The sequence below is a fragment of the Pleurodeles waltl genome, chromosome 4_2 (assembly GCF_031143425.1).
Source record: "Pleurodeles waltl isolate 20211129_DDA chromosome 4_2, aPleWal1.hap1.20221129, whole genome shotgun sequence".
Taxonomy (NCBI): Eukaryota; Metazoa; Chordata; class Amphibia; order Caudata; family Salamandridae; genus Pleurodeles; species Pleurodeles waltl.
This window is the reverse complement of record NC_090443.1, coordinates 144045051-144071636: the sequence shown is the minus strand read 5'-3', so window position 1 is coordinate 144071636 and position 26586 is coordinate 144045051. Positions and strand designations below refer to the sequence as shown.

The 26586-nt window shown below is 48.6% G+C and overlaps 1 protein-coding gene across 2 annotated transcripts in view; it reads left to right on the top strand.

Annotated features, from left to right (window-relative positions):
* The window catches only part of CALCOCO1 (calcium binding and coiled-coil domain 1), a 171683-nt gene that overhangs the window by 126176 nt on the left and 18921 nt on the right, over positions 1 to 26586 (top strand). For both annotated transcript variants that reach the window (XM_069230985.1, XM_069230986.1), the window contains one exon: positions 19333 to 19439. In XM_069230985.1, coding sequence (XP_069087086.1) covers positions 19333 to 19439 — 107 coding nt within the window. The remainder of the gene's footprint in view (positions 1 to 19332; positions 19440 to 26586) is intronic.

Genomic DNA, 26586 nt, shown 5'->3' with positions numbered 1-26586 from the left:
GCAAGCTCCAAGAAACCCTTAGGTATAAACACGAACTATACCAAAGAGGCATACCTTGTAATAATGTGGAGTCACTTGGCATATAATGCGATGTTGTGTGTCATATAAGGTATTGGTGTGATATATATAAGTCGAAGTCACATTGAGTGTAGGACGTCGCGTGAAGTTTAAGGTGTTGTACGGATTACAAGACAGTGTAACATGTATAAAGAGTGTTTCATGGCATGAGGAAGCTATGTTAATCAGTGTAGCACTGCGGCAAATATGGCATTGTAAGTGATAAATATGAGGTTCGGACCAGTAGCCTTTAAGTTGGGGGTGTATATTGTGGTCACATAATTAAAAGGGCTGTCTCAACATTGGGTATCATGAGGCATCACATTTCATATAATGGGCATCATATGGTGACTTATAGGGCATCCCATACTGGGTGTCTGGGTAATGCATGATGCTATGTACATTAACACATCATAATGAACAGCACTGGAAGATATGCAGGGAGGAGACATCATGATCCTTTACACAGAAACTGTTTTAATGCCAGCACTATTTCATGCTCTTCTCTTTCCTTGGCATCTGGGCTACGGTTCCCATTTTGTAACCGTGCATTGGCTATGCTCACTACTTCCAGGCTCTCCTCCTCCTCCCCAGACACTGCGGCTCCCTTTTACCTTATTTCAGAATTTAGCACTAGGGATGAGCATGTCAGAGCGGAGTGAAGGTCTGAATTGTCTCTAAGGGCAATAACACGACCCGAGCTATCAGCGTATTTGGCATGTAAATCGTTCAACAAACGTCATATAAAACGTCATATAAAAACCAGAACAAAGACTTAAGATTTCAGACACGGACGTGTTTCTCTTTTGCATCACTATTGTATCACTACATTGAGTGGTATGTATTGCAACATGTATCTAAACATGAACGTACAAGCATGTCAATGGAGATCCTTAAATTACCACAGGAAACCGGGAAATCATGGCTCCACAACCACCCATTTATTGATCTGAATGCAGGCCACCCACACACCTTAGCAGGGCTACGAGATAGATTCAGTTATAATGCAACCACTGCCAAACAGTGAACATTTCAGGGGTATTAAATACAAGGTTCCTCCAGGCCAGGAGCCATTCAAAACTCCCACCTCCAAAGAAATGCCAACAAACGAGCAGCAAAGAAAATGTGTGAGCCTCAACTTCACAATAAAGACTGTCAATATAACCACCATGAAAACTGACGTAAGACATGGATGCCTTTTTGTTGCCTATCCTAGACAGGTAGTGAGTGAGGCCAGCGAAGACCCATGGCTCAACCGTCATGGTACATCAGTTCGACATGGCGTCAGCCGGTGTCTGAGACTCTACCATCATAAGTGAGTCAAAGAGCAGTTGTACGCTAATTTTAAATTAGGGATTTCATTTGTTTAAGGTGAAGAAAGCTACGGTAGGTGCAAGCCTTTATGCACTTCTGGTTGCCTCACAAGAGCAGAACATGATTGGAACAAAACTGTATGACGCGACGTGTGAAAGGTCAAACAAAGCCAGTGAGTGTAAAACTGACTAGACCTATATCTTTCTAAAGGAGTATCCGCCTATTGTATTACAGCAGCAACAATTCCCACTTACAGCGACTGATGTGTCGCAGAATCATACCTGGGGCAGTATTACACACCAGTGGTTTGCACAGTCTGCCTCGCTGGCAGCAGGCGTTAGTGGCATCAGTGTTAGTTGCTAGACTGGGGTGAAATGAAATCTGCGGCTGAAGGTCCTCGTGGCTTTCTCCAGGGTGCAAGTCAGGAGGACAAAGAGCCGGGGACAGCTCAGGCCCCCCTCTGTGTACTCCTCAGAAGAGACACAGCGCTTGGAATGAGTCGGTGGCAGGCCAGCGAGCTCGCCTTTCATAGGCCGAAGCGAGCCGGATGGGGCGACTGGGGAGCTAATGGTAGGTGATGGGGTTTGTCGCCAGCACCCGGCTATGAAGCCGTTCATGAGCAGTGTGAGGAGGGAGAAGGAACCAGCAGCGCTTTATTCCAAATCGCCCTGCGGCGTGCTTAATGGAGCGGCATGCGCTCCTTCACTGGCAGCGATTCTGATCTGCCACCAAACCCCCATGACTTGATGAGCTTTCATTTTTTATTAAATGTTTTTGCCCCCAGGGCGGGATGGCTGGATTTAGATAGCCGGAAAGGTCCCGCAGAGACAAGAATAAAATGTCCATTGTCTGTGCCTTACCAATACCCATATCTAAAGGGATCATTGTGGTTTAGAAGGAATGCGCATCTGGGGTTGGTTACTTTTACTGTCGTAAGTAGTGGTGGGAGATTGCCTGAAAGCCAAGGAGGTGAAGCATCGGTAGTAGAGTGCAGTAGTGGTCTCCTATATCTGTCATTCGTTGCCTGACAGCAAACCAGGGAACGTAAAGGCAGGGGTAGCCCATATTCACCCTTGTGGTGTCTCTTGGTGGCTGATCGATGGTAGCTCTGAACACATGTTGCCTAGATGTTGGTTTGCAGCAGCCTTTCTGAGGGTGAATGTTGTGAGTGTGTGGCTGCAACATTGCGAGAACCCTGTCTCCTGGAATGCGGACATCGTCTTTCCGAGAGACCGAAGAGGGAAAGGTAATGGTGTATTCCTCTTGCATATCCTTTGTCTGTCTTCCTTTCTGCCTCCTTTCTCTCTTTTGCAGAGGATGCACGTGTGATGCTGCGCCCAGGCTGCTTGCTATGTGTCCTTACAAGCATATGGTTTTGTTTACTAAGCTCTGCTAGGTACAATGCTGGCAGGCTGCCTGTGAGTGCCTGCAGGCATGGGTGGCTCTGTACTAATGCCGCGCTGCTTGGGCACGTCTGCTGTGCACGGGCAACGGTGTGGAATGTGCAGCTTTGCTGTGCAGTAAGAACACAGTGCGGGTGCCACTCCGCTGACTGCTGTGTACTCGGCTGTCGTACGGAGGACACTGATGTATTTACATCTCCGTGCACTGCGGGCACCAGTCCAACCCCAGTTCATGTGCAGCGCTTTGTTTTGTGTAGGCCTCGATGCGTCCAACCCCGCTTTGTACTGGGGACATGTCCGGCTCTACATCTTAATTGGGATACAGGTGGATGTGCACCTCTGCCGTGTCCTGACAATGCTAGTTTATGTATGCTGTATCAGAGCTGGGGACACCGGTGCATGTTCACATCTTCACCAGGGCACGGGATGTGTGACGCTGCTGTGCACTGAGACCACTACTTCACGTGCAGCTCTGAGTCTGTACTGTGGGCAGTGGAGCAGAGTATCTGTGCTGTCCACCCTGGCGGTGCTTGTGCAGCTCTGAGTCTGTACTGGGGACACTGGACCCATGTCTCTGTGCTGTCCACCCTGGCGGTGCTTGTGCAGCTCTGAGTCTCTACTGGGGGCACTGGTGCAGTGTATCAGTGCTGTCCACCCTGGCGGTGCTTGTGCAGCTCTGAGTCTGTACTGGGGGCACTGGTGCAGTGTATCAGTGCTGTCCACCCTGGCGGTGCTTGTGCAGCTCTGAGTCTCTACTGGGGGCACTGGTGCAGTGTATCAGTGCTGTCCACCCTGGCGGTGCTTGTGCAGCTCTGAGTCTGTACTGGGGGCACTGGTGCAGTGTATCAGTGCTGTCCACCCTGGCGGTGCTTGTGCAGCTCTGAGTCTCTACTGGGGGCACTGGTGCAGTGTATCAGTGCTGTCCACCCTGGCGGTGCTTGTGCAGCTCTGAGTCTGTACTGGGGGCACTGGTGCAGTGTATCAGTGCTGTCCACCCTGGCGGTGCTTGTGCAGCTCTGAGTCTGTACTGGGGGGGCTGGTGCAGTGTCTCTGTGCTGTCCACCCTGGCAATGCTTGTGTAGCTCTGAGTCTGTATTGGGGACACTGGTGCAGTGTCTCTGTGCTGTCCACCCTGGCGGTGCTTGTGCAGCTCTGAGTCTGTACTGGGGGCACTGGAGCAGTGTATCTGTGCGGCCACCTTGGCAGTGCTTGTGTAGCTCGGAGTCTGTAATGGGGGCACTGGAGCAGTGTATCTGTGCGGCCACCTTGGCAGTGCTTGTGTAGCTCGGAGTCTGTAATGGGGGCACTGGAGCAGTGTATCTGTGCTGTCCACCCTGGCAATGCTTGTGTAGCTCTGAGTCTGTACTGGGGACACTGGTGCAGTGTCTCTGTGCTGTCCACCCTGGCGGTGCTTGTGCAGCTCTGAGTCTGTACTGGGGGCACTGGTGCAGTGTATCTGTGCTGTCCACCCTGGCGGTGCTTGTGCAGCTCTGAGTCTGTACTGGGGGCACTGGAGCAGTGTATCTGGGCGGCCACCTTGGCAGTGCTTGTGTAGCTCGGAGTCTGTAATGGGGGCACTGGAGTAGTGTATCTGTGCTGTCCACCCTGGCAATGCTTGTGTAGCTCTGAGTCTGTACTGGGGACACTGGTGCAGTGTCTCTGTGCTGTCCACCCTGGCGGTGCTTGTGCAGCTCTGAGTCTGTACTGGGGGCACTGGTGCAGTGTATCTGTGCTGTCCACCCTGGCGGTGCTTGTGCAGCTCTGAGTCTGTACTGGGGGCACTGGAGCAGTGTATCTGTGCGGCCACCTTAGCAGTGCTTGTGTAGCTCGGAGTCTGTAATGGGGGCACTGGAGCAGTGTATCTGTGCTGTCCACCCTGGCAATGCTTGTGTAGCTCTGAGTCTGTACTGGGGACACTGGTGCAGTGTCTCTGTGCTGTCCACCCTGGCGGTGCTTGTGCAGCTCTGAGTCTGTACTGGGGGCACTGGTGCAGTGTATCTGTGCTGTCCACCCTGGCGGTGCTTGTGCAGCTCTGAGTCTGTACTGGGGGCACTGGAGCAGTGTATCTGGGCGGCCACCTTGGCAGTGCTTGTGTAGCTCGGAGTCTGTAATGGGGGCACTGGAGTAGTGTATCTTTGCTGTCCACCCTGGCAATGCTTGTGTAGCTCTGAGTCTGTACTGGGGACACTGGTGCAGTGTCTCTGTGCTGTCCACCCTGGCGGTGCTTGTGCAGCTCTGAGTCTGTACTGGGGGCACTGGTGCAGTGTATCTGTGCTGTCCACCCTGGCGGTGCTTGTGCAGCTCTGAGTCTGTACTGGGGGCACTGGAGCAGTGTATCTGTGCGGCCACCTTGGCAGTGCTTGTGTAGCTCGGAGTCTGTAATGGGGGCACTGGAGCAGTGTATCTGTGCTGTCCACTCTGGCAGTGCATGTGCAGCTCTGAGTCTGTACTTTGGGCACTGGAGCAGAGTATCTGTGCTGTCCACCCTGGCAGTGCATGTGCAGCTCTGAGTCTGTAATGGGGGCACTGGAGCAGTGTATCTGTGCTGTCCACCCTGGCATTGCATGTGCAACTCTGAGTATATACTGGGGGCACTGGAGCAGTATTTCTGTGCTGTCCACCCTGGCAGTGCATGTGCAGCTCTGAGTCTGTGCTTTGGGCACTGGAGCAGAGTATCTGTGCTGTCCACCCTGGCAGTGCATGTGCAGCTCTGAGTCTGTACTGGGGGCACTGGAGCAGTGTGTCTGTGCTGTCCACCCTGGCATTGCATGTGCAACTCTGAGTATATACTGGGGGCACTGGAGCAGTATTTCTGTGCTGTCCACCCTGGCAGTGCATATGCAGCTCTGAGTCTGTGCTTTGGGCACTGGAGCAGAGTATCTGTGCTGTCCACCCTGGCAGTGCATGTGCAGCACTGAGTCTGTACTGGGGGCACTGGTGCAGTGTATCTGTGCTGTCCACCCTGGCAGTGCATGCGCAGCTCTGAGTCTGTACTGGGGGCACTGGAGCACTGTCTTGGAGCAGTGTCTCTCTGCTGTCCACCCTGGCAGTCCATGTGCAGCTCTGAGTCTGTACTGGGGGCACTGGAGCAGTGTGTCTGTGCTGTCCACCCTGGCATTGCATGTGCAACTCTGAGTATGTACTGGGGGCACTGGAGCAGTATTTCTGTGCTGTCCACCCTGGTAGTGCATGTGCAGGTCTGAGTCTGTACTGGGGGCACTGGAGCAGTGTCTCTGTGCTGTCCACCCTGGCGGTGCTTGTGCAGCTCTGAGTCTGTAATGGGGGCACTGGTGCAGTGTATCTGTTCTGTCCACCCTGACACCGCATGTGCAACTCTGAGTATGTACTGGGGCACTGGAGCAGTGTGTCTGTGCTGTCCACCCTGGCATTGCATGTGCAACTCTGGGTATGTACTCGGGGCACTGGAGCAGTATTTCTGTGCTGTCCACCCTGGTAGTGCATGTGCAGCTCTCAGTCTGTACTAGGGGCACTGGAGCAGTGTGTACGTGCTGTCCACCCTGGCACTGCATGTGCAACTCTGAGTATGTACTGAGGGCACTGGAGCAGTATTTCTGTGCTGTCCACCCTGGTAGTGCATGTGCAGCTCTCATTCTGTACTGGGGGCATTAGAGCTGTGTTTCGGTGCTGTCCACCCTTGCATTGCATGTGCAGCTCTCATTCTGTACTGGGGGCTTTAGAGCAGTTGCTATCCACCCTGGAATTGCATGTGCATCTCTGTTTCTGCTCTAGGGGCAGTGGGGCCGAATCTCTGCTTTCTTCTGACTCCCAGAGGCACTACCTAAGGCACTATGTGCTTCAAAATGCCTAATTTCTGTAAAGGGGCAATAATTCCTGTGAAACTCTGTTTGTAGTTGTAATCCAGCAAGTTTTGTGTTTTTTATATTTTTAAAAGCAACTTCTTTTTAGTTATTAAAGCATTACTCCATAAGCAATTGTGTTTTTTCTTACCAGTACGTTCACATCTTTACAAACTATTAATCAGGTTGCGCGCTTTTGATCTATGTCTGAAAGCTTTGCTCAAATACATCAAGTGGTTAAAAAGCGATAGGCGCAGAGGCTCCTGGATCCCGGCACAAGGTTTTGGAATACTGAAGTGCTAAAACGACTGAACTAAGTAGAAACAACATTCATAAGCACATAAATGCCACTGTCTTCTATGTGCGTTCGTTTCCAAATTGGTGTAATTCTGTTTACTACTTGAAATCTATTTTCAAATTGTATACGAGTAGGATGATATTTTGGAGGGAAATGTAAAAATCTGTAGCCGGCTTATGTTATGACTTTCTGTAAGCTCCATCACCCATTAAAATGTCAAAGGAATCCATGCTGCAGAAATCCAAAAGATTAAAATATATTAGCATAGGAGTCAAAGGGCATATCCAAGATGAGAAAAAAGCGCTGTAATTTAGGGAAGGTACCTGCTTTAGGTTCCAGCATTGGAGGACTTCATTTGAAAGTTCCTGGACGTTACACATTGCCATGAAGAAGCGATTATAAAACTACTGCATTTCAGAAATGGCGTCAGTTGGGCTCCGGAACAGGTGTATCTGCACAAAGCAAGTCAAAGTCATTGGCGAAACCTTGGTTTATATATACGTATGTGATTGTCTGTATTATGTTTGTTCCTCTTGCGATTGCTGTCTTTTTTTCCCTGCCCTCTCGCCACTTCTTGTTCTTCACTCTGAGCAGGTCTATTTCCCTGACATCTCCTTGCCCTGCCTCCGTGTTCCAGGGGCGTAACAAAGGTCCCCCGCACTCCCCCCTGTGCGGCTGGGCCCCAGAGCTCCAGTGGGCCCCCTCAGCACATCACGTGGCCAGAGTGAGTCTGGATTGGGGTGGGGGGCTCCATGTTCTGTGGAGGGTGGGGACTCCAGCCTCGTTACGCCACTGCCGTGTTCACCCTGGGACAGTTCTCCCCCCCCCCCCCCCCACCCCCCCCCACTTCTGTCCTTCCTGTCCCATCGCCTTTCCCACCTTCCTCGACTCTTCGCCGCCGCGCACCCCTCCTCCCCTTCTCTGCCTCCTCCGCCTCCTCCGCCTCCCTCCACCTCTCCTCCACACGGCTGAAGTATTTTTTGTTCGCGATCGTAAATGCGATTGATGCCCCTTCAGCGCAGAGGACTAAATTTGAGGAGAATTAATGGAAGCGGCGTGCTGTGTGCCAGCGCGTGATGGAACCATCGCCGCGCCAACCAGGGGAGCAGAGCCGGGGTTATTGTTCGGTTATATTGCCTTCTCCAAGGATTCCTTCCACCTGAGATTGGAACCGTTAAAAAGAAAAGTCTCCGACCTTCGGCGTCATCTCCATTTGCGCAAAAAAGCATCTTCCAGAACAGATGCGTCTGCAATGAAGCTTGTGTCTGCAGAAGCAGTCACCACTTGTTTGCAGCTCAGGCTTCTGCCAGCTCTGATGTGAACATGGTTCCTGCAGGTCCTCTGGCATGAACGTCGTGCCAGCAGCGTCTCTGGTGACAGTTGTTCCCCTAATGCTGGTCTGAAACCCACGCCTGCAGACATTGCTCCGTTGAAAATCATCTCTGCCCCTCTTCTAGTGTAAAGATAGTTCCTTCCCCGCTTCTGGTGTGACTATAGCATCAGCAGCCAACTTTACCAAGGTCATGCCTGCATCCGCCTCTGATCTGAAGATCTTACCCATAACCAAGTTCTAGTGAAACCATCAGGCTGGCAGACACCAAAGGCCATGGCACAGTCACCTCTGCTGTGGCAAATGATACCTGCAGCCATGTATGGGGGAAAATCACCCCTTCTACCACCTTCAGGGTGGATACCATGTCTGATCTACCTATAACTTGTAGATTATACTGCCAGCACCATTATGTGTGAAAATTATGCCTGCGGATGCATCTGGGGACAGAATCTATCCTACAATCATCTCTAGTACAAAGGCCATGACTGTAGCTGCCACTTCACCACTTTTGAGACAGTTATGTCTGCAGTCTGCTTCTTTGCAGAAGCTCATATAGTCAACTGTTGGGGAGATCATAATTTCAGCAACATCTCATGTATCTATTGTGCCTGCAGTCACCTCTTGTGCACATGTCATATGTTTTGTGAGATTAGACCTGTGGGTGACCTCTGCTTTGAAGATCGTGCCTGCAACCTCTTCTGCTTGATGTATTGTGCAGCAGCCATCTCCGCCCGAAGATTATGGCACAAACACCTTTGGTGCCTCGAATATTCCTGCCTTCACCTGCAGGCGGATTAACAGGCCTGCATCCAGCCCTGCCATATCTGACACATTCTCAGTTGGCCAGTTCCTTTCGGTAAACTGCTATCCCTGTGCTTGATCAGACAATGTATGTACATCACTTGTATATCCTGATCGTATCGGCGATCCACTTTTTCCTACTTGTCTTTTGTCAAGGTTGGCCCTAGCTGTCTTTGTTTCTGCTTAAAACGTGGTGCCTGGCATTAACAGCCTTTATATAAAAAGTCGAGCAGTGGGAAAGAAGACCCAGTGAGTTTAAACCTTTTTAATGAGTTAATTTTGCCTAATTGTGCAATAATTCTAATAATCTCTCCAGCTGTTTTATTAATCATCATCTTCACGGCAGATGTTCTGCACATATTTCCCTGAAAGAACGTGATGACAGCGGTAGAAAACGCCTCGCTTTGCTCAGATATTCACGCCATCAATTTGAGTCTAATGAAAGTAAAATAGGCTAGTTGTGACGATCGGAAAAGCCAGGAGGATAATTAACTGGGCATTTATAAAGGATGATAGTTATTTCAGAAAGTGGTTGCTGGCAGATGTGGGTAGATAGTTGTATCTATAGACTTCACGACAGGAGGTGGTAGTAGGTTTAAGCATGGCACCAGAAGTGGCTGTAGATTGTGGCTGCAGGAATGGTTTTGCCTAAGCCTGTGTTGAAGCTCTGACCAAAAAGTATGTTGAACCTTGAAAGGTCATTGCTTGACATCACAGCCCCAAAGATTGAGAAGGTTATGGGTAATTAAAATTCTCATTATCCGGCAACATCATATGCTGAAATGTACTGTTTTTTGGACCCCTTAATCAGCCACAGTCTTTTACAAGGCTAGATGTGTCCTGCACAGCCACGATGTCTCTGCTAGCCTTGACCACAACACTAGGAAGCACACAGAGGACTAACCCTTGTTTGTTACAAACGTCATGATTGGACAATAAAGGGGTAAAGTAATGGGCAAGCATCCCTCAGAGTGGAAGACATGGGCAGAGAGAGGCTTGCTCAAAGCATGGCTCAGTCGGTGGTAGAACAAGTAATTAGGTAATTATGCAATTGCAACAATATGTGATTGTACGTTTTCAGTTCACCATCTGAGCACAAATCCATGGCCAGTGGTGGAAGTACAATATACTAACAGAAGTTTTTGTGTAGCATTCTCCTCTCCTTATAGAAGTCGCCCAATTGTACGCATATATTCCATGGAAATCATATCGTTGAGAGGGAACAAAATTGGTTAAAATTACTTAAACGTTCTAATCTAATCTTTCAGATCCTAAATACATTACCCTGTCACCAAATTGATATGCCAGGTATGATGCATGTGGCGTGTTGAACATAGAGGACATTGCAAAGACTCTCTCCCTTTGACTATCATCTCTCTATGAATTTGAGACCGGTCATATAGAAAGATTCTATGCATGTGTCCGATTACGGTTACTTTATCCTCATTTTTAAAAATGTTGCTTTATTTAATGTTTTTAAACAATGATTCTACTAAAACCACAATATTTATTCAGCTGAGGCTCATTTCGTGGCCTAAGAGGATAAAAACCCATACAACAGTGTATGTCAATTGTGATCCGGCGGCATACGTTAAGACATCCAATATCATACAGAGATACAATATATATCAGTAGTTCTCAGTTATTATGGGAATGCACACATGTATCAAAAATTTTACTCAGGCGAATCAAACGCACTACACAACAAAGGAGAACCTTACATAAAGTAGAAAAAAAGAAAGATAAGTTGTGTAGGGACATTATTGTCTTTCCGAATGAGTAAGCATATATACACACATCCAGAGCTGACTGATACAATCTGAATATGGGGTGAAGAGCTTAAGCTTCTTGCATGGCTGCTACCTGGTCATTACTACAATATGCCATAACAGAAATACAATTGTTAGTAGCCAGACAGAATATAAAGTCAGCTCTTCTTCGTATTTTTACTTGTGGAGATTGCTTCAAGTGACCATATCATCGCATTTAGCTTCTAGTTATGCCAGAAGCATGGTCCAGTTGCCATGTGGGATGGGTTTGCCGAGTATCCTTTGCTGTGTGGTTATGGCTGCCATTTCATCTTCCTCTCTTCTCTCAGCACACAGTAATTCAACCACATTAGGCATTCCACTCACTTTCCATTTAATAGTTATTTTGTGTTTTGCTAACACCAGGGCCAAGTCGATAAAGCTGAAATTCTGGTTATTATTTTTGTTCCTCAATAGCTTGCAAAACAAGCACTACTTTGAGTAACGTCTGCAACCCCTACAGTGCTAGTGCTAGGGGCGTAGTCAGAGAGGGTTCAGGTTTGTCAAGCATTCAGTTTGACTGGGCCCATTACTGCAGCCACATCTCTGGTCCGAGTCCAGTTGTGCCCCCAAATACAAGCAGGGAGCACTCACCATCCCCAGGGCTCAAGCTGAACTGTCACATGCTGCTGTGATGGCACGTGGAGGGAGGATCCCGCAGCACCTCCAGGCACCACTGCCCTTGCCACAGTGGGTCGATCGGGTCCTCTACCACTGGTCCCTCCAGGCCCTTATCCGAGGCGAAGAATTGGCACAGTGTAGGACCCCTCAGAATACGGCTGATGACGGGTCCTCATTGCACCTGTTTTGAGGGTCCCAGTGGTCTTGAGCAGATAGCAGAGCGCTTGAAACCGCCAGTGCAGCCGCCACCTTGGATGTTGGAGCTCCACAACTTGGTGTCTGGTCGCGAAGAGGACCTGAACTCACAGCTCCAAGAGGGGCGCCCAACTTGAGGCCCGAGCCTCTAGGGCTCAAGCAACGTCACAAGGTGAGACTGTGAGTACAGTGGGGGCTCAGAGGCGCAGGAATAATAGCGAGCTTCCGGACCTCGGTGAAGGTGTGACTGTTCACATCACTGCTGAACCCATGCCACCTCACTTTATCCTCTAATTAAATTAGATAAAATCAACCTTCAGCAAATTACTCCCAGATCGTTATAGTTTAGAATGAGAACAAGGCAACAGCCTCTTAATCAGACGCATCTTCTCAGCTCACCTAATCTGATAACCGATATAAGATGTCATCTCATACAAACAGAGACCGGACCCTTATGCAATGAAACATCACTCACAGCCCCCATAATCCTAAACCTAACACAAGATAGTATCTCGTAAACCATACAAGACATCGCTCACAGCTTTCACAGCTGTAGATATATACCCAGCCGATGATAGCATCTCTTGTACAGTCTGAGGCATCACTCACTGCTCATATTAACTTCAAACTGGCGAAAGATAACAGCTCCTTAAGGATCATCAGCGGCTGCTCCAATAATCCTATATCCAGCAGGAAATGACAAGTCTCATAAAGCTCCCTCACACCATCTATTAGCGCTCACCCGGCCGGTGCGCGGCGCAGTGCTTCAGCCACAAGAGACGCTGCTCGCAGCCCATACAATCTTGTACCAGCACAGAGCGGCCATTTTACGCAGAACGCGTGGCATCACCCTAGCCTTCTTTGCGTTAGGTCTAGGGTAGATTGACGACTCCATTATAGTGAGGCTTTTCACTGACTAATAAATCTATCATCCAGTGTAAAGTAGCATCATTTAGACTGCCACACACATATTCACAATCACAGTATGTATTATGAGAAATTGGTCTCAGTTCATATTACGTGTCAGCAGTGTGAGACAGCAGTCCTTATACAACCGTACACAGTAATTTGGATTACTCTATTCCCATAGCTGAAGTAAACTTGTATCAACAAAAGAGAAATACTGCAATTTGCGTTTGCTTGAAATTAGTGAGTGATAAAGTCCTTTGCACAAGTGTAAGCATCACTTGCAGCCGATTAAAACCCATAAATAAAAGACCATATCATCTTGTAACCACTTAAGTCATAACTGGCAGCTATTCTTACACTTTATCTATTATAACACCGCGCCATATGTAATAAGAGACATTCTGTCAAACTCCTCTCATCCTGTAACAAACATGACAGAGCATCTATTGTACCACAGTGCCCATCACTAGCAGCAGATCCGAGCCAACTCTTGCATCTCATGTACCGCAGTGTACATCATTAGCAGCTCCTGTCATCCCACAGCTAACAGCCTGTTCCATCTCCTGTACCATCTCCTGTATCACAGTACATATCACTAGCAGCTTCTCTCATCCTGCTGTCAAGACACCGTAGCATCTCCTGTACCACGGGACATTACAAGCAGAGCCTCCCATACTATAGCTGGCAGACAGTACCCCTCCTTTACTAATGTATATTACATGGAGAGCCTCTCATACAGACAGGTGCATCCCCTGTGCCGCAGGGCATCACAAGCAGAGCCTCTCACTGTAGCTAACAGACACCAGCACCCCCTGCAGGACATCACAAGCAGAGCCTCTCACTGTAGCTAACAGACACTAGCAGCACCTGTGCCGCAGGGCATCACAAGCAGAGCCTCACACTGTAGCTAACAAACACTAGCAGCACCTGTGCCGCAGGACATCACGAGCAGAGCCTCTCGCTGTAGCTAACAGACACCGGCACCTCCTGTGCCGCAGGACCTCACAAGCAGAGCCTCTCGCTGTAGCTAACAGACACCGGCACCTCCTGTGCCGCAGGACCTCACAAGCAGAGCCTCTCGCTGTAGCTAAGAGACACCGGCACCTCCTGTGCCGCAGGACCTCACAAGCAGAGCCTCACACTGTAGCTAGCAGACATCAGCACCCCCTGTGCCCCAGGGCATCACAAGCAGAGCCTCTCGCTGTAGCTAACAGACACTAGCACCCCCTGTGCCTCAGGACATCACAAGCAGAGCCTCTCGCTGTAGCTAACACACTAGCACCTCCTGCAGGACATCACAAGCAGAGCCTCTCACTGTAGCTAACAGACACTAGCACCCCCTGTAGGACATCACAAGCAGAGCCTCTCACTGTAGCTAACAGACTCCAGCACCTCCTGTGCCGCAGGACCTCACAAGCAGAGCCTCTCGCTGTAGCTAACAGACACCGGCACCTCCTGTGCCGCAGGACCTCACAAGCAGAGCCTCTCGCTGTAGCTAACAGACTCCAGCACCTCCTGTGCCGCAGGACCTCACAAGCAGAGCCTCTCGCTGTAGCTAACAGACACCAATCATTGTAGCTAACAGACACCAGCACCACCTGCAGGACATCACAAGCAGAGCCTCTCACTGTAGCTAACAGACACCAATCACTGTAGCTAACAGACACCAGCACCACCTGTAGGACATCACAAGCAGAGCCTCTCACTGTAGCTAACAGACACTAGCAGCACCTGTGCCGCAGGACATCGCAAGCAGAGCCTCTCACTGTAGCTAACAGACACTAGCACCCCCTGTAGGACATCACAAGCAGAGCCTCTCACTGTAGCTAACAGACTCCAGCACCTCCTGTGCCGCAGGACCTCACAAGCAGAGCCTCTCGCTGTAGCTAACAGACACCGGCACCTCCTGTGCCGCAGGACCTCACAAGCAGAGCCTCTCGCTGTAGCTAACAGACTCCAGCACCTCCTGTGCCGCAGGACCTCACAAGCAGAGCCTCTCGCTGTAGCTAACAGACACCAATCATTGTAGCTAACAGACACCAGCACCACCTGCAGGACATCACAAGCAGAGCCTCTCACTGTAGCTAACAGACACCAATCACTGTAGCTAACAGACACCAGCACCACCTGTAGGACATCACAAGCAGAGCCTCTCACTGTAGCTAACAGACACTAGCAGCACCTGTGCCGCAGGACATCACGAGCAGAGCCTCTCGCTGTAACTAACAGACACTAGCAGCACCTGTGCCGCAGGACATCGCAAGCAGAGCCTCTCACTGTAGCTAACAGACACTAGCAGCACCTGTGCCGCAGGACATCACGAGCAGAGCCTTGCATACTAAAGCTAACCGACAATAGCGCCTCCTAATTCTTACAGGTATGACTAGGAGTTCCTGTCATCTTATATCTAACTTAATATCACGTGCTAGGATAAGAGATATCCCAGAAATCCCAAGCAGCCAGCCCACACAAATAGTAGCAAAAGAGATATCATGTCCTACAATCAAAAGACAAAAGTCTCATCCCACAGCTCCTCTGTTCTCATTCCATAGCTCGTCTCTTCCCAAAACTCACTTATATATTATCTCCTGTGTAGCAGGATACATTATTCACTACTACTACTACTTTTCTTTTGTACCTCAAATGGCATCCTTCACAGCTTATGTAAAATGTGCGTTAATATATACTGGTTGAAGGATCGTATACACTAAAGAAGACCCCCTCGCCCCCCACAGGGACCTGAGACATCATATGTAGCAGAGGTGTTACCCTTGGGCTTTCGGGAGCATGAAGTCGCCTCTGGAGCCTTGGCGTCGCTCACAGCACATTTTACGTTCAAACTATTACTAGGTGACTGCTCAGAGCATCCTAACATTTATTGACGCACAAGTCCCAGTGTCCAAATATGTAGATTGGGTGTTGAGGCGCTCGCTCTCACAGTGAAGAACCTTCGCTATCTCGACCCAACTCAGGAATGAGGTTCTTTGCCGTTGGCTCCTTCCCAAAAAAGTAACCGACATAAAGACTCCGTCCTGTGAGAAAGCCTATAACCTGACAGGAGAGGTACACCCAGTGCTTAATTTGAGCCGGTGGTTTCCATTGGGGGGGCACCATATTTCGGCGGTCCGGCAACTATTTTTCTGCATTGGGCATTTACTGCGAGCAAAAGACACATACGAGAAAGACGGAGGAAGAGAAAGACGGAAAGGCGCACAAAGGGAGAAAGTTTCAAGAGTGAGCTGAAGGGGCAGGGAGGGGCTGTAAATTGATTAAAGAGGCCCGAGATGGCGCTGCCTCAGTAGCCTGTGCTCGAACATTTAATTGCAGCAGCCTCGTGTTTCAAAGAGAGCTTTGGGTACCGTCACGGTTTTATTTACAAATTAAGCACTGGGTAAAACATTTGACATATTGGCGGGGAGGCGTGATAAAATGCAGTGGCGTAGTCAGTGTGTCATGGACCCAAGTGCAAGGAAGGAATTGGGCCCCCGGCTGCTGTTAGAATTCTGAAATGCTACAATAATCTGGGTTCCTTAGGCTTGTATGCCCTGGTGCCACTGTGCCTGCTGCACCCGTGGAAGTTACGTCACTGAGAAAAGAAACGAGGTTGAGGCGTAAGCTGTGCATTCAGCAGGGCACTGAGATACGTCACAGAGAGGGCCAGGAAGAGGTGGCAGTGTCACCGTGTGTTGCGACCGTGCAGGTTCCCGTTTCTGCTCCGCCTGGTTATGGCTCGTAAATTGCGCGGGACGTGCTGAATGTCCCCTGAGAACTAAGCAGGCAGTAGCCATACAAAGCTATTCACCCGTGATGGTAGGTCGCTCGGAACCACGAACACGGCACACACGGCTGCAGATTTATGGATCTCCACGCTGGGATGCCAGACACCAGCGCTGTCAGCTGTGCTTCCACGGAGCGGTGCTGTCCCTTCACACGGATGTGGAGAACCACATCCTGTTTTCAAAACCCCAGCCCTTTCCATCCAGCTCCCATGGCACAGACATGCCACCACGAAAACTAGTTTTCATACTTTTGACCAATTGTGCTAATCTACTCCATGTCCCCATAAAGGCCTGAAATCGCTATACAAGTGCTACCGAAATATACCCCCCCCCCTCCATGCACCTGTGTTCTCCGACATACCACCTCAGCATGACCCTATACCGATTCTGACTTTGACCAAAGTAGGTGTTTGAGGTGGAAGCCTTTTGACCTTTCGACCCGAGGGTTACGGGTAGAAGGCAGGCTGTGCTGTGAATCATTGTCCTTGCAAACCCTCTTTTAAAAAGTACCCTGGTGTAAGACTTTCCACTTCTTCGCCACCCCCTGAGGTAAGACCACCATTCTCTGTGTTTTTTGCCCTTTCTTCACAATTGCACTTGTAGCAATCAGTTGGCAGACGCAACTGATATAGTGATAATGAACAATAAATTAGAAACTCATTATACCATCATTAGCCTGAGGGTCAGAGGAATGTTTTTTCCAGTTTGTTGCAGATTTTGGTGATGTTCTTTCACTTCAGTCTGGATTAATACTCAACAAACATTGACAATGCCAAATAGTTCTGGTTTTAAAGGAGTGTTCTAAGATAATGTAAATCATTGCAAGTAAATAACATGGGGAAAGATATAGGTTTTTAGTAGAAGCAAAAAACTTAAAATAATATTTCTGTTGGTTAAGAGGTCAGGTGACAGTTGCACTGTCAAGCCAGATCTAAAAATCCACGCATGTTAATGACTGCCCTACTATCTTCTGTGCTGCTGGCATAGACAAAATAAAGTATCTAGTTATTTAAGACACTTTTATAGCTTTCAATGTCATGTGTGTGCCCCTGAAAGTTCAAACTTTGGAAGCTAGATAAGTAAAATAATCACAGGTGCCAGAGGGCAAGCAATTTTTTTGGGGGGGTTGCACATGATGCCTGCTCAATCAAAACATGTTCTTCTGGATATCAACATGTAGGGGTTGCAAAAGCCCCTCTCCAGTGATGATCACGTAATTGTCTGTCAAGCCAGGCCATAAGAACCACCCCAACTGTGACTGCCTGTGATGTAATGTGGTAGAGTTGTGCGTCTTGCTTTGAATAAGAGAGGGCAAATGTCCAGGTGTGGAGGTCAGGTGGAAAGCCATTGGGCACATATGGTGAGTAACATTAGGCTCTGTATTGCCTTAAGTATGCACCCAGTTACTGCATTTTTAGCATTTGTTTTTATTTATTTTTAATGACAGTTAATAATACACTTTAATGTGACCCTTGGCCCATCTTATCACTATTTTCCAAATACATTCCCTACATTTTAACACAACACAAAATTGTTGTACTTAAATACTTACTTACAGGGAATGTACAAGCAATAGGATTTGATTAGCCTTCTGTGGCTGTTCAATTCATGACAGGGGTGGCAGCCACCTCTGTTAGTGAGGTGGTATGGAATAAAATACATAATGTGCACAAGCGCCCCCCACACACACTTTTTGGACTCCTTCCTATTATACTTCTGGAGAGATCAAATCAACCGCAAAGCTGTCATTGGTACAGCAGCGCTGTGGTACCAAACCTGGGTGAACTGAGGGCGTTGTTGGTTTATCATAACTGCCAATTGACTGGTTATGGCTGTCCTACATTACTCAAGTTGTATGGAGGGGGCATTTTATTTACTTGAATTATTTTTATTGTATGTGCTTATTTAGTGGGGACTTGTAGAATGCACAGTTACTTCAAGCAGAGTCTTGGTGCGCTTCTGTCACATGTATGTCTGGGCAGAGAAGATGCTTCTCATGAGGGAAAAAACAGGTTTTTGGGGCTTTTCTGAATTGTGAGGGGAAAGTGGGATGTCGGGGAATAGCTTGTAAGGCCTAGGCGCGAGTTTGAGGAGAAGAACTTGAAACAGATATTAGATTCTGGATCTGAGTTTGTGGGTGACGGTGGAGTGCTGGTAGTTATTGCATTTATGAGACAGGAGTTTGGGGTCATTGCCAGAGTGGATTTTATCAGGTAGAGTTGAACTTACGTACCTAAAAGAAGATTCTGATATGGGCATTTTTGACAGTCTTGCAGTTGAGATTTTGGGGATGTCCAGGTAATCTACATTGCCATCATCCAGTCTAGAGTGTACTAATGCATTGGTAGTCACTAACATACGTGGGAAGGAGAGAAAAGGTAAAATTCTCCTGAGGAGCCTTATCTGGAAGAGGCAAGATTTGGTGATGTTAAAGATTTGGTTATTAGGATCCAATTTATGGATTTATTTATGCTGATATACCAGACTTTAGAAACATCAAACACCATATCAACTTAGCTAAGCAATTGGACCTTACTGAGTACATGCTCATAGAAAGTAGTGATGGGCTGATCTCAGTTGAACGCAAACATTAAGATACATATTGAAAAGTAAAATAAGTTGTTGCTTCTCCATGCAAGAGCTGACTGGTATTCCCTTACAGCAGTTGAACCTAACCATAAACTGTTTAGATCCTTGATGGTAGCAATGAGCAATACAACATGACGATCTCTCCATCTTTAGGCCCTTATGGTGTATAGCATCTAAAACAGTGTGAAGTGTGCCATGTAGCTCCGTCACTCATCCCGTTTGCATTAAAAATGGTTACGTCGGCTAAGAGAAGGCAACAGCTGTGTTATGATGGATGGTGGAGAAACATGAAACTCAATAACCGTAGTGTTTGGTACTAACCAAGAAATGTGACAGCCATACTCATGACTTACGTCTAGTTCATTGTGTGAGGGACTCCAATGTCTTTGTGTTACTCCACCCCTTAGGAAGCCGAGGATGAACAGGCAGCCATGATGTCACCAGCGAGGAGCAGAGGGGAAGAATCGAGTCTCCTCCTGCCGAGGCTGGGAAGTGCATTCCAGGACATGGCGAGGTAATAGTGCTGAGACTGTGATGAAAGCTACCTTAGTTAGAAAGTACCTGTAGCCTGTTGTATTTCCCTTAACATTTTCAATTTGACGGTCATCTGAGATTGATGTTGTCAAGAGTCCCACTATGGTGGCTGATTCCCCTTTTTGGGCAGAATGGTAAAGTAACGAGCCACCACTATGGTAGATTGTCACCTCAATGTGTAGGCGTAAATGGAGGCTATAGTTGAACATGACATTTAATGTCATCCATGATTCATCACCCCCACCACCCCAGTAGTGTCCTTGGATTTCCAGTTGACACATTTAATTGTGCAGCTGCCGTTTGTGCTGTGGATTTCGTTAGATAGGTGCTGCGTTTTTGCCTAATAGAGAAAATGGCTGCTCGACTACTGGTTTCTTTACATCGATTAAACTAATAAGCGTTCATTTTGTTCTGCAAGGTTTGAGATCCCGCTCATGAGTATCATGTGGCCTGGAATGCACTATATGGTTGCCTACTACGAGCCTACATGCAGACATTGAGGAATCCCTTTGAGCCAGCCATGAATCAGAAACACACCATTACCTTGGTTCTCCCCTGGCTTCAGGTGCTTAAACTAGAGTACAGCACTCATGTGCATCAACACTCACAGCCATAACTTGTCTGTTGTTGTGAAAGAGGGGTGTAATCTATTTTGAAATCTCGGGGAAAGTCCTCTAAACTGATTTATCAAAGAAGGGACAATTCAGTGTAACTGCTGAATGGTTAATGCTTTCCACAGAGAGTAGAGTGGAGTCTGAATACAGAGTGGGGAAAATTGTACAAAGAATTACTATAATGGCTTGTGATGAATTAGACAGAATAAATATAAAACCTTGATTAAAGGGCATCCATGGCTATCAGCAGGACCAGGTTGTATGACCATTTGGTTGGCTTGTCAAGTAGGGCATCAGGGCTTGCTGATCATATTTGCAGTATCAGATTACGCCCATGCGCAATGGAGCCGAAATGGGAGGAGTCCCTCGGTCTCGTGACTCGAAAAGACTTCTTCGAAGAAAAACAACTTGTAACACTCCGAGCCCAACACCAGATGGCGGGATGTGTACAGCATGTGAATCTGCAGCGACTAATGCCACGAACAGATGTACACTGGGTAAGTGACATTTTCCATTTTTGGCATAGTCCAGTCCTTTTAACGCAGTCTGTGCATGATGTGCCCTGGTTGTCTGATCCATGCTGTGATCAAGCATCAGGCAACCAGACGCTTTCAGCGGCCCACAGCAGAGCTCTACATATGGTTAGGAATGACGAGGCACCCGGTAGGGCTCACCTTTTGCAGCCCTTTCACCGCTGTAGGAGTTGTAGGAGTTGTTGATGGGTGAAGTGGTGGTGATTTATTCAACCACGTGCTCAAGCATGCATGACTTAAGGTTACCTGCGAGCTGTGTTTTTATATTTTACAAAGCGTTCATCACTTTAGTGGTCCACCCACGTTCTAGATGCTAAGGCACGCACAATTTTTTGACGCAATGGTACCCAGGTTGGGTTTGCCAAAAAAAAGAATCAGTCGAAGCGCCAAACTGCCAGGAGCAGCTAAATAGCGAAAACTGTGCTAACTACACAAAGGGCCAGATGTAGCAAAGGGTTTTTCCCATTCTGTGTCAATGGGAAAATGTGTTCGTACATATGGCCCAAAGTGCCTTAAACCAACCTGGTCCCTCTGTCGCCCCACAGCGATCCTATCAGGTCCCCAGCGCCTCCAGCTCGGCTGCCATAAATACCAGTCCTCTCCCAGCAATGAGCAGCCATAGTCTGCCGACTTGTCTGCATCCATTAAAGACCAATCTCTTCCCCAGGGGGGTTCTAGTGAAGTCCGGCACACCTGCTAACCTCTTAGAAAATCTTTTGAACATACGCGCACTGTGTACCGCGCACCATGCCATCCCAGCCTTGGTGTTCGTCCCATTGGCGTAACAAAGGCCCCCGCAGCCTCCACGGTGCTGGGGGCCCCGAGCTCCAGGGGGGCCCCTTAGCACGGTATGCGGGCCTGCGAGCTACTGCATGAGTCTGAAAGGGGGGACGGAGGCGGGAGGGGGTCATGTACTGTGCAGGCCCCTCACCCGCAAATTTCATTACGTCACTGGTTCAACCTCTTGAAAAGTTGAGATCCAGAAGCAAGGGACAAAATCCAGCCATTGCTTTGGGATGCCTTTGCCCTTGGGAGGAGCTCTGCAGTCCTTCTTAAGTGATCCGACAAGGTGTCTGAGTACCAGGACAGGGGGCAGTACTGCTATGTGCGTGCCAGTTGTTCAACCCTTCCTCACTGCACAAACACCGGAAGTGACAGGTGGAATTTTGAGAGTGCAGGTTACTCGAGATCAGAAGAGAAAAGTGCTGCCACAAAGATGAGGGTGTCTGTGCTTTCCATGCTCGGAGGGGGGAGGGCGTCTCTATAGAGCTGTTTAATGAGGGAACGAACAGCATGGATAAAAGAAAACCGAGGGAGCAGTGTGAACAGAAAGGGCAGGTAGCTGAGATACAGGTGAAAGTTCAAAGATTGGTGAACAGAGGAAGCAGCGGGTGCGGGCAGAAGGGGCAGTGTATGAAGAGAGGGGCAGTTTGCGTGTCTGTGTACAGAGGAGGCAGGAGCAGAAACTGATCACGTGCAAGTGGCTACCCCACTGTGCTCCGATGCTACCTGCAATTCCTGCCAGTTTATATTTAAAAAAAAAAAGACCTCGGCCCTACTCCTAATTTTGTTGACCTCGCTCCCATGGTTGACAGCCGTGTCTGAAGCCACACATTCAGTCTCCCTCGTGACCCCACCCTTTCCCATTGTCACTGCTGCATGAGTATATATGTGTAGATTTGTAGGGGCTATGGGGTTCTGGGATGGCGCGCTCGCACATGCGCAGCTAAGACTAGGTCATTTGCCCCTACTCAGCGAGCGGACCATTGCAGGCCGTAGGCGATTTCTGCATATTGAAATAAACTTACGAAACCACTCGTGAAGCGACTCCTGTGCGGTTTCTCCTTACTACCAGTCACCAAGCGGGGTGGCCACTTTCACATTGTTAGAGGCACTAGATCAAAGTGAGCTTGTCCATTAGACACACCAGTCAGTTCTGAATAAGGGCTGTTTCCAGCAGAATATTCGGCACGTCTGAAGCTTAGAAAGAAGTTAATCCCGTTCTGTCACGGTGGCCACGAGGTGGGCGGATTCAGACGGCCACAGCGGCTCTCCCGCTTCTTTGATTGGTGGGACCTGTCTGGCTGTACTCTCCTCTGTTTCCACTCTGTCTCTTATATTATCCATGGGCACTCCTTTACTATCCTTTTCTTTTCTTCATCTCACGGATTGTTCCCAGTTCCCTCCTTCAAGTGGTATGGTGGATGTGGACACAGGTTTTGTTTACAATTGTTGGTCTTTCAGTTTCTGCTTTGGCGTGAACCACTGTAGTTTTCCTAATATTTCACTGAGTGCAATAACTGTTTGCACTTATGGAATTAATGTCCTTCCCTGTGACAGAATGAGGCACCATAGACTTAGTACAGAATGTGGAGAATAGAATTTCGCGCCATTAGTGATTGGGGGGGGGGGGGGGGGGTGTATACCATAGTGTGAAGGAAGCGAGAGGACCGGTCGGGAGAACAGTATGTAGAGCTGGAAGGAAACGACGACAGGCTCTGTATTGTGGACTTCCCGTTCCAGTGCATGAAATGTCCGGTTGTGTGCAGTGCATGTGGATAAGAATGAGTGGCCAAGCTATTTATGTTTCTCATCAAAGAGTGCCTTGCGCAAATACTGAAACCGCACAGATTGGACCTAGGTTAAAAGTGGATCCATACAGTACACATGCATAAAGCAACATATTCCTTCAGTCTCAAAAAAAGGGTGGAGGTGGGAGTGTGGGGGATTTAGAATGCAAGTGACCTCCATGAGTCTGCCATTTCCTCTCTACAGGGAAGATGTACAAAGCATTTTGGCATTTTCAGAATCGGGCCTTTTGCAACTGCAAAAATGCCATTTTAAAAGTGCAAACACCGAATTTCTATACCTAATCGCAATTTGGGTTTCTGGCCAAATACAGATTCGGGATTTGGAGGGGGCATGTTTGGAGCGCACTTCCAAATTCCAAGTCATAGAGATATGTATTAATGTTTTGCAACCGAAATGCGGTCGCAAACCATTAATATTTTACCAACACCTCAAAGGAGGTGGTAAACTGTTAGCAAATGAGAAGAAATCCCAAAGTCACCCCTTTTTCTTTGTGAATGTTAAAAAATAAAAATGTTACTTTTCATTTTTTTAATGTTTAAACTCATCCTGTTTTCCTTTAAGGAAGACGCATGGCATTTAAAGAAAAAAATTGCGCTTTTTAAAAGTAGTCACAGACATGGTGGTTTGCTTACCTCAGCAGGCCACCACCCCATTGATGGCTATGATTCCTAGTGGGTCACAATTTGTGACCTGCTTCATTAGTATTCAGGCGGTAGGACAAATTGCGACCCACTATGAATCGGTAATTTGCAAAACGACCAATTAGTATATAGGTCCCTTCACAAATTACCACATTGGTCACAAAGATACTGGTCACATGGTGTTGTCAACCCCAGGTATTGTTTTGATTCACTTATAAGGGTTGTAATTCATGGCATGTAGTTGCCATCCATGACAAACGGAACATGTAAGTCAGAATATATCCATATACGTACACGTAAACATGCCAAAAAGGCCAAACTGATATTTTGGGGAAAAAATATATTTACTTAAAATAAAAATAAATATTTAGGTATAAAAATATATTTCTCCAGTACTGAATCTTCATAGACTCACATGCTTTAATAAACTCCGCTGAACAGCTGGGAGTGCCATTGTAACTTTGTAAGAGCAATCCCATGTTAAACATAGCTCAGAGACTGTAAACACCGCAGTTAAGTTGGCTAGTCACATCATTTAAAAAGAACCACATTTCAGCCAGTGAGTGACAATCACAGTGAAAACCACACCCATAGAGTACACCATTCTTCAGATTTCTATTGCCCATTGTGTGTGAAAAGAGTCCCCTGTGTTCCCGCTAGCATCACACCAGATACGTTTTTTTTCCAAATGCTTTTAGACATATAAGACACATTTTATAAGGGCACTCTATACCTCTTCACCCTAAAGTACTTCAGAATGTCTCATTCTGCTAAAATGAGCATTTGCAGACCTTATGACTCTTGATGGAAAATGATTATACACTGACGACCCTCATAAAGACTATGGCCCTCATTCTGACCCTGGCGGTCAAAGACCGCCAGGGCGGAGGACCGCGGGAGCACCGCCGACAGGCCGGCGGTGCTCCAATGGGGATTCCGACCGCGGCGGTAAAGCCGCGGTCGGACCGGCACCACTGGCGGGCTCCCGCCAGTGTACCGCCGCCCCATTGAATCCTCCACGGCGGCGCAGCTTGCTGCACCGCCGCGGGGATTCCGACCCCCCCTACCGCGGACCGCCGGGATCCGGATGGCGGTAGGGGGGGTCGCGCGGCCCCTGGGGGCCCCTGCAGTGCCCATGCCACTGGCATGGGCATTGCAGGGGCCCCCGTAAGAGGGCCCCTACATGTATTTCACTGTCTGCTGCGCAGACAGTGAAATACGCGACGGGTGCAACTGCACCCGTCGCACAGCTTCCACTCCGCCGGCTCGATTCCGAGCCGGCTTCATCGTGGAAGCCTCTTTCCCGCTGGGCTGGCGGGCGGTCTGAAGGCGACCGCCCGCCAGCCCAGCGGGAAAGTCAGAATTACCGCCGCGGTCTTTCGACCGCGGAACGGTAACCTGACGGCGGGACTTTGGCGGGCGGCCTCCGCCGCCCGCCAAGGTCAGAATGAGGGCCTATATCTATTGCCTTTGCCCAAGCCACAAGCCTAAATACTGCAGGGTATGTAGAAGAGTTTTTTATAGAGACTGCTAGCCACAGATTCCTTACCTTAGAATTAATCCCAGGCCTCAGACTGTATCCAGAAGAATTTTTGTGAGCAGTACCACTCCACACCAGTAGGTGGCGTTGTTCGGCACCATTGTCACCTTCCGTGCTGGAAGTGGTTTGTGGTGCCTATATAGGCACCACCCAGGTGCACTGACATAATTTCTCCAGTCAGCGCAGATCCGGTGAAGAGCTACCCCAAGAAATTTGTTGACTAACCTTTTTTTGACATTTTGTCTACTCTTTTTGAGGTGCTTTACTCCTGTGTGGGAGGAATGTCTTACAGAATGGCTGGCTTCAAGCCCTGAGGCACCTGCCACTGATCGATGTTGGTGATTGTATGCCCTTGGTGCCTTCAGCAGGACCACAACCTGAAGGCCTGTGCCAATTGCTGCACCATGAACCTTAAGTCTTTGAGACAAACAATCCCTCAAGCTCCTGGCAGCTTGCCATGCAGCACTGTAACAATCCACATCCCGATTCAGAAGGATGGTCCCTGGGGAGGACGTGGAGCCCAAGATCTTTGTCGCACTCAAGGTTGTCGAATCACTTGGATAAGTCCCACCACAAAAAGGAAAAGTCAAAGAGATCTTGGACTTCACCTCATCCATCAGCATCGAGACTTCACCTCATCCATCGGCATCGAGACCTGTCTCTGAGATTGAGTCAGCGCTTGGGCGTCTCTGCGCCGCCCGGAGTTTTCTGGAGCATCCCCCATCCAATTAAAATAATTCTATGGGGCCTTGTGCCTCATGTTTGGGTAGCCCATTCCCTGTGGCGTGCGTTTGAGCCCTGAGGGTTTGTGGTTGCGTGCAGACAGTTAAAACCTTGACGCCAGTAGGGCACCTTGTATAGATCCCTGAATCAGGACAGATGTCAGTCGTACCATGTCAACCTTCCCCGGCGCCAGTCCCGATGCCAATGCTCCTGGTGCCGCTCAAGCCTCATTCCCTACTCTGACATGGAACCAGGAGGGCATTGTCTGAAGCCGCCTACAGAGCAGAGTGGAGCTATACCCTCCAGGCTTTAGCCTCAGACCTATTCCTACAGGCTAAGACTTGGGGAGGAGTGGGAAGGGTCCCTGGGCCCTGAGGAATGCCAGTATTATGAAGACCCTAACATGGACTGGTGTGAGGACTTGGGTGAAGTCAGTGGACTGAGTACTTCTCCAGATACTGGTATGCTTTCTCCCCCTTCCATG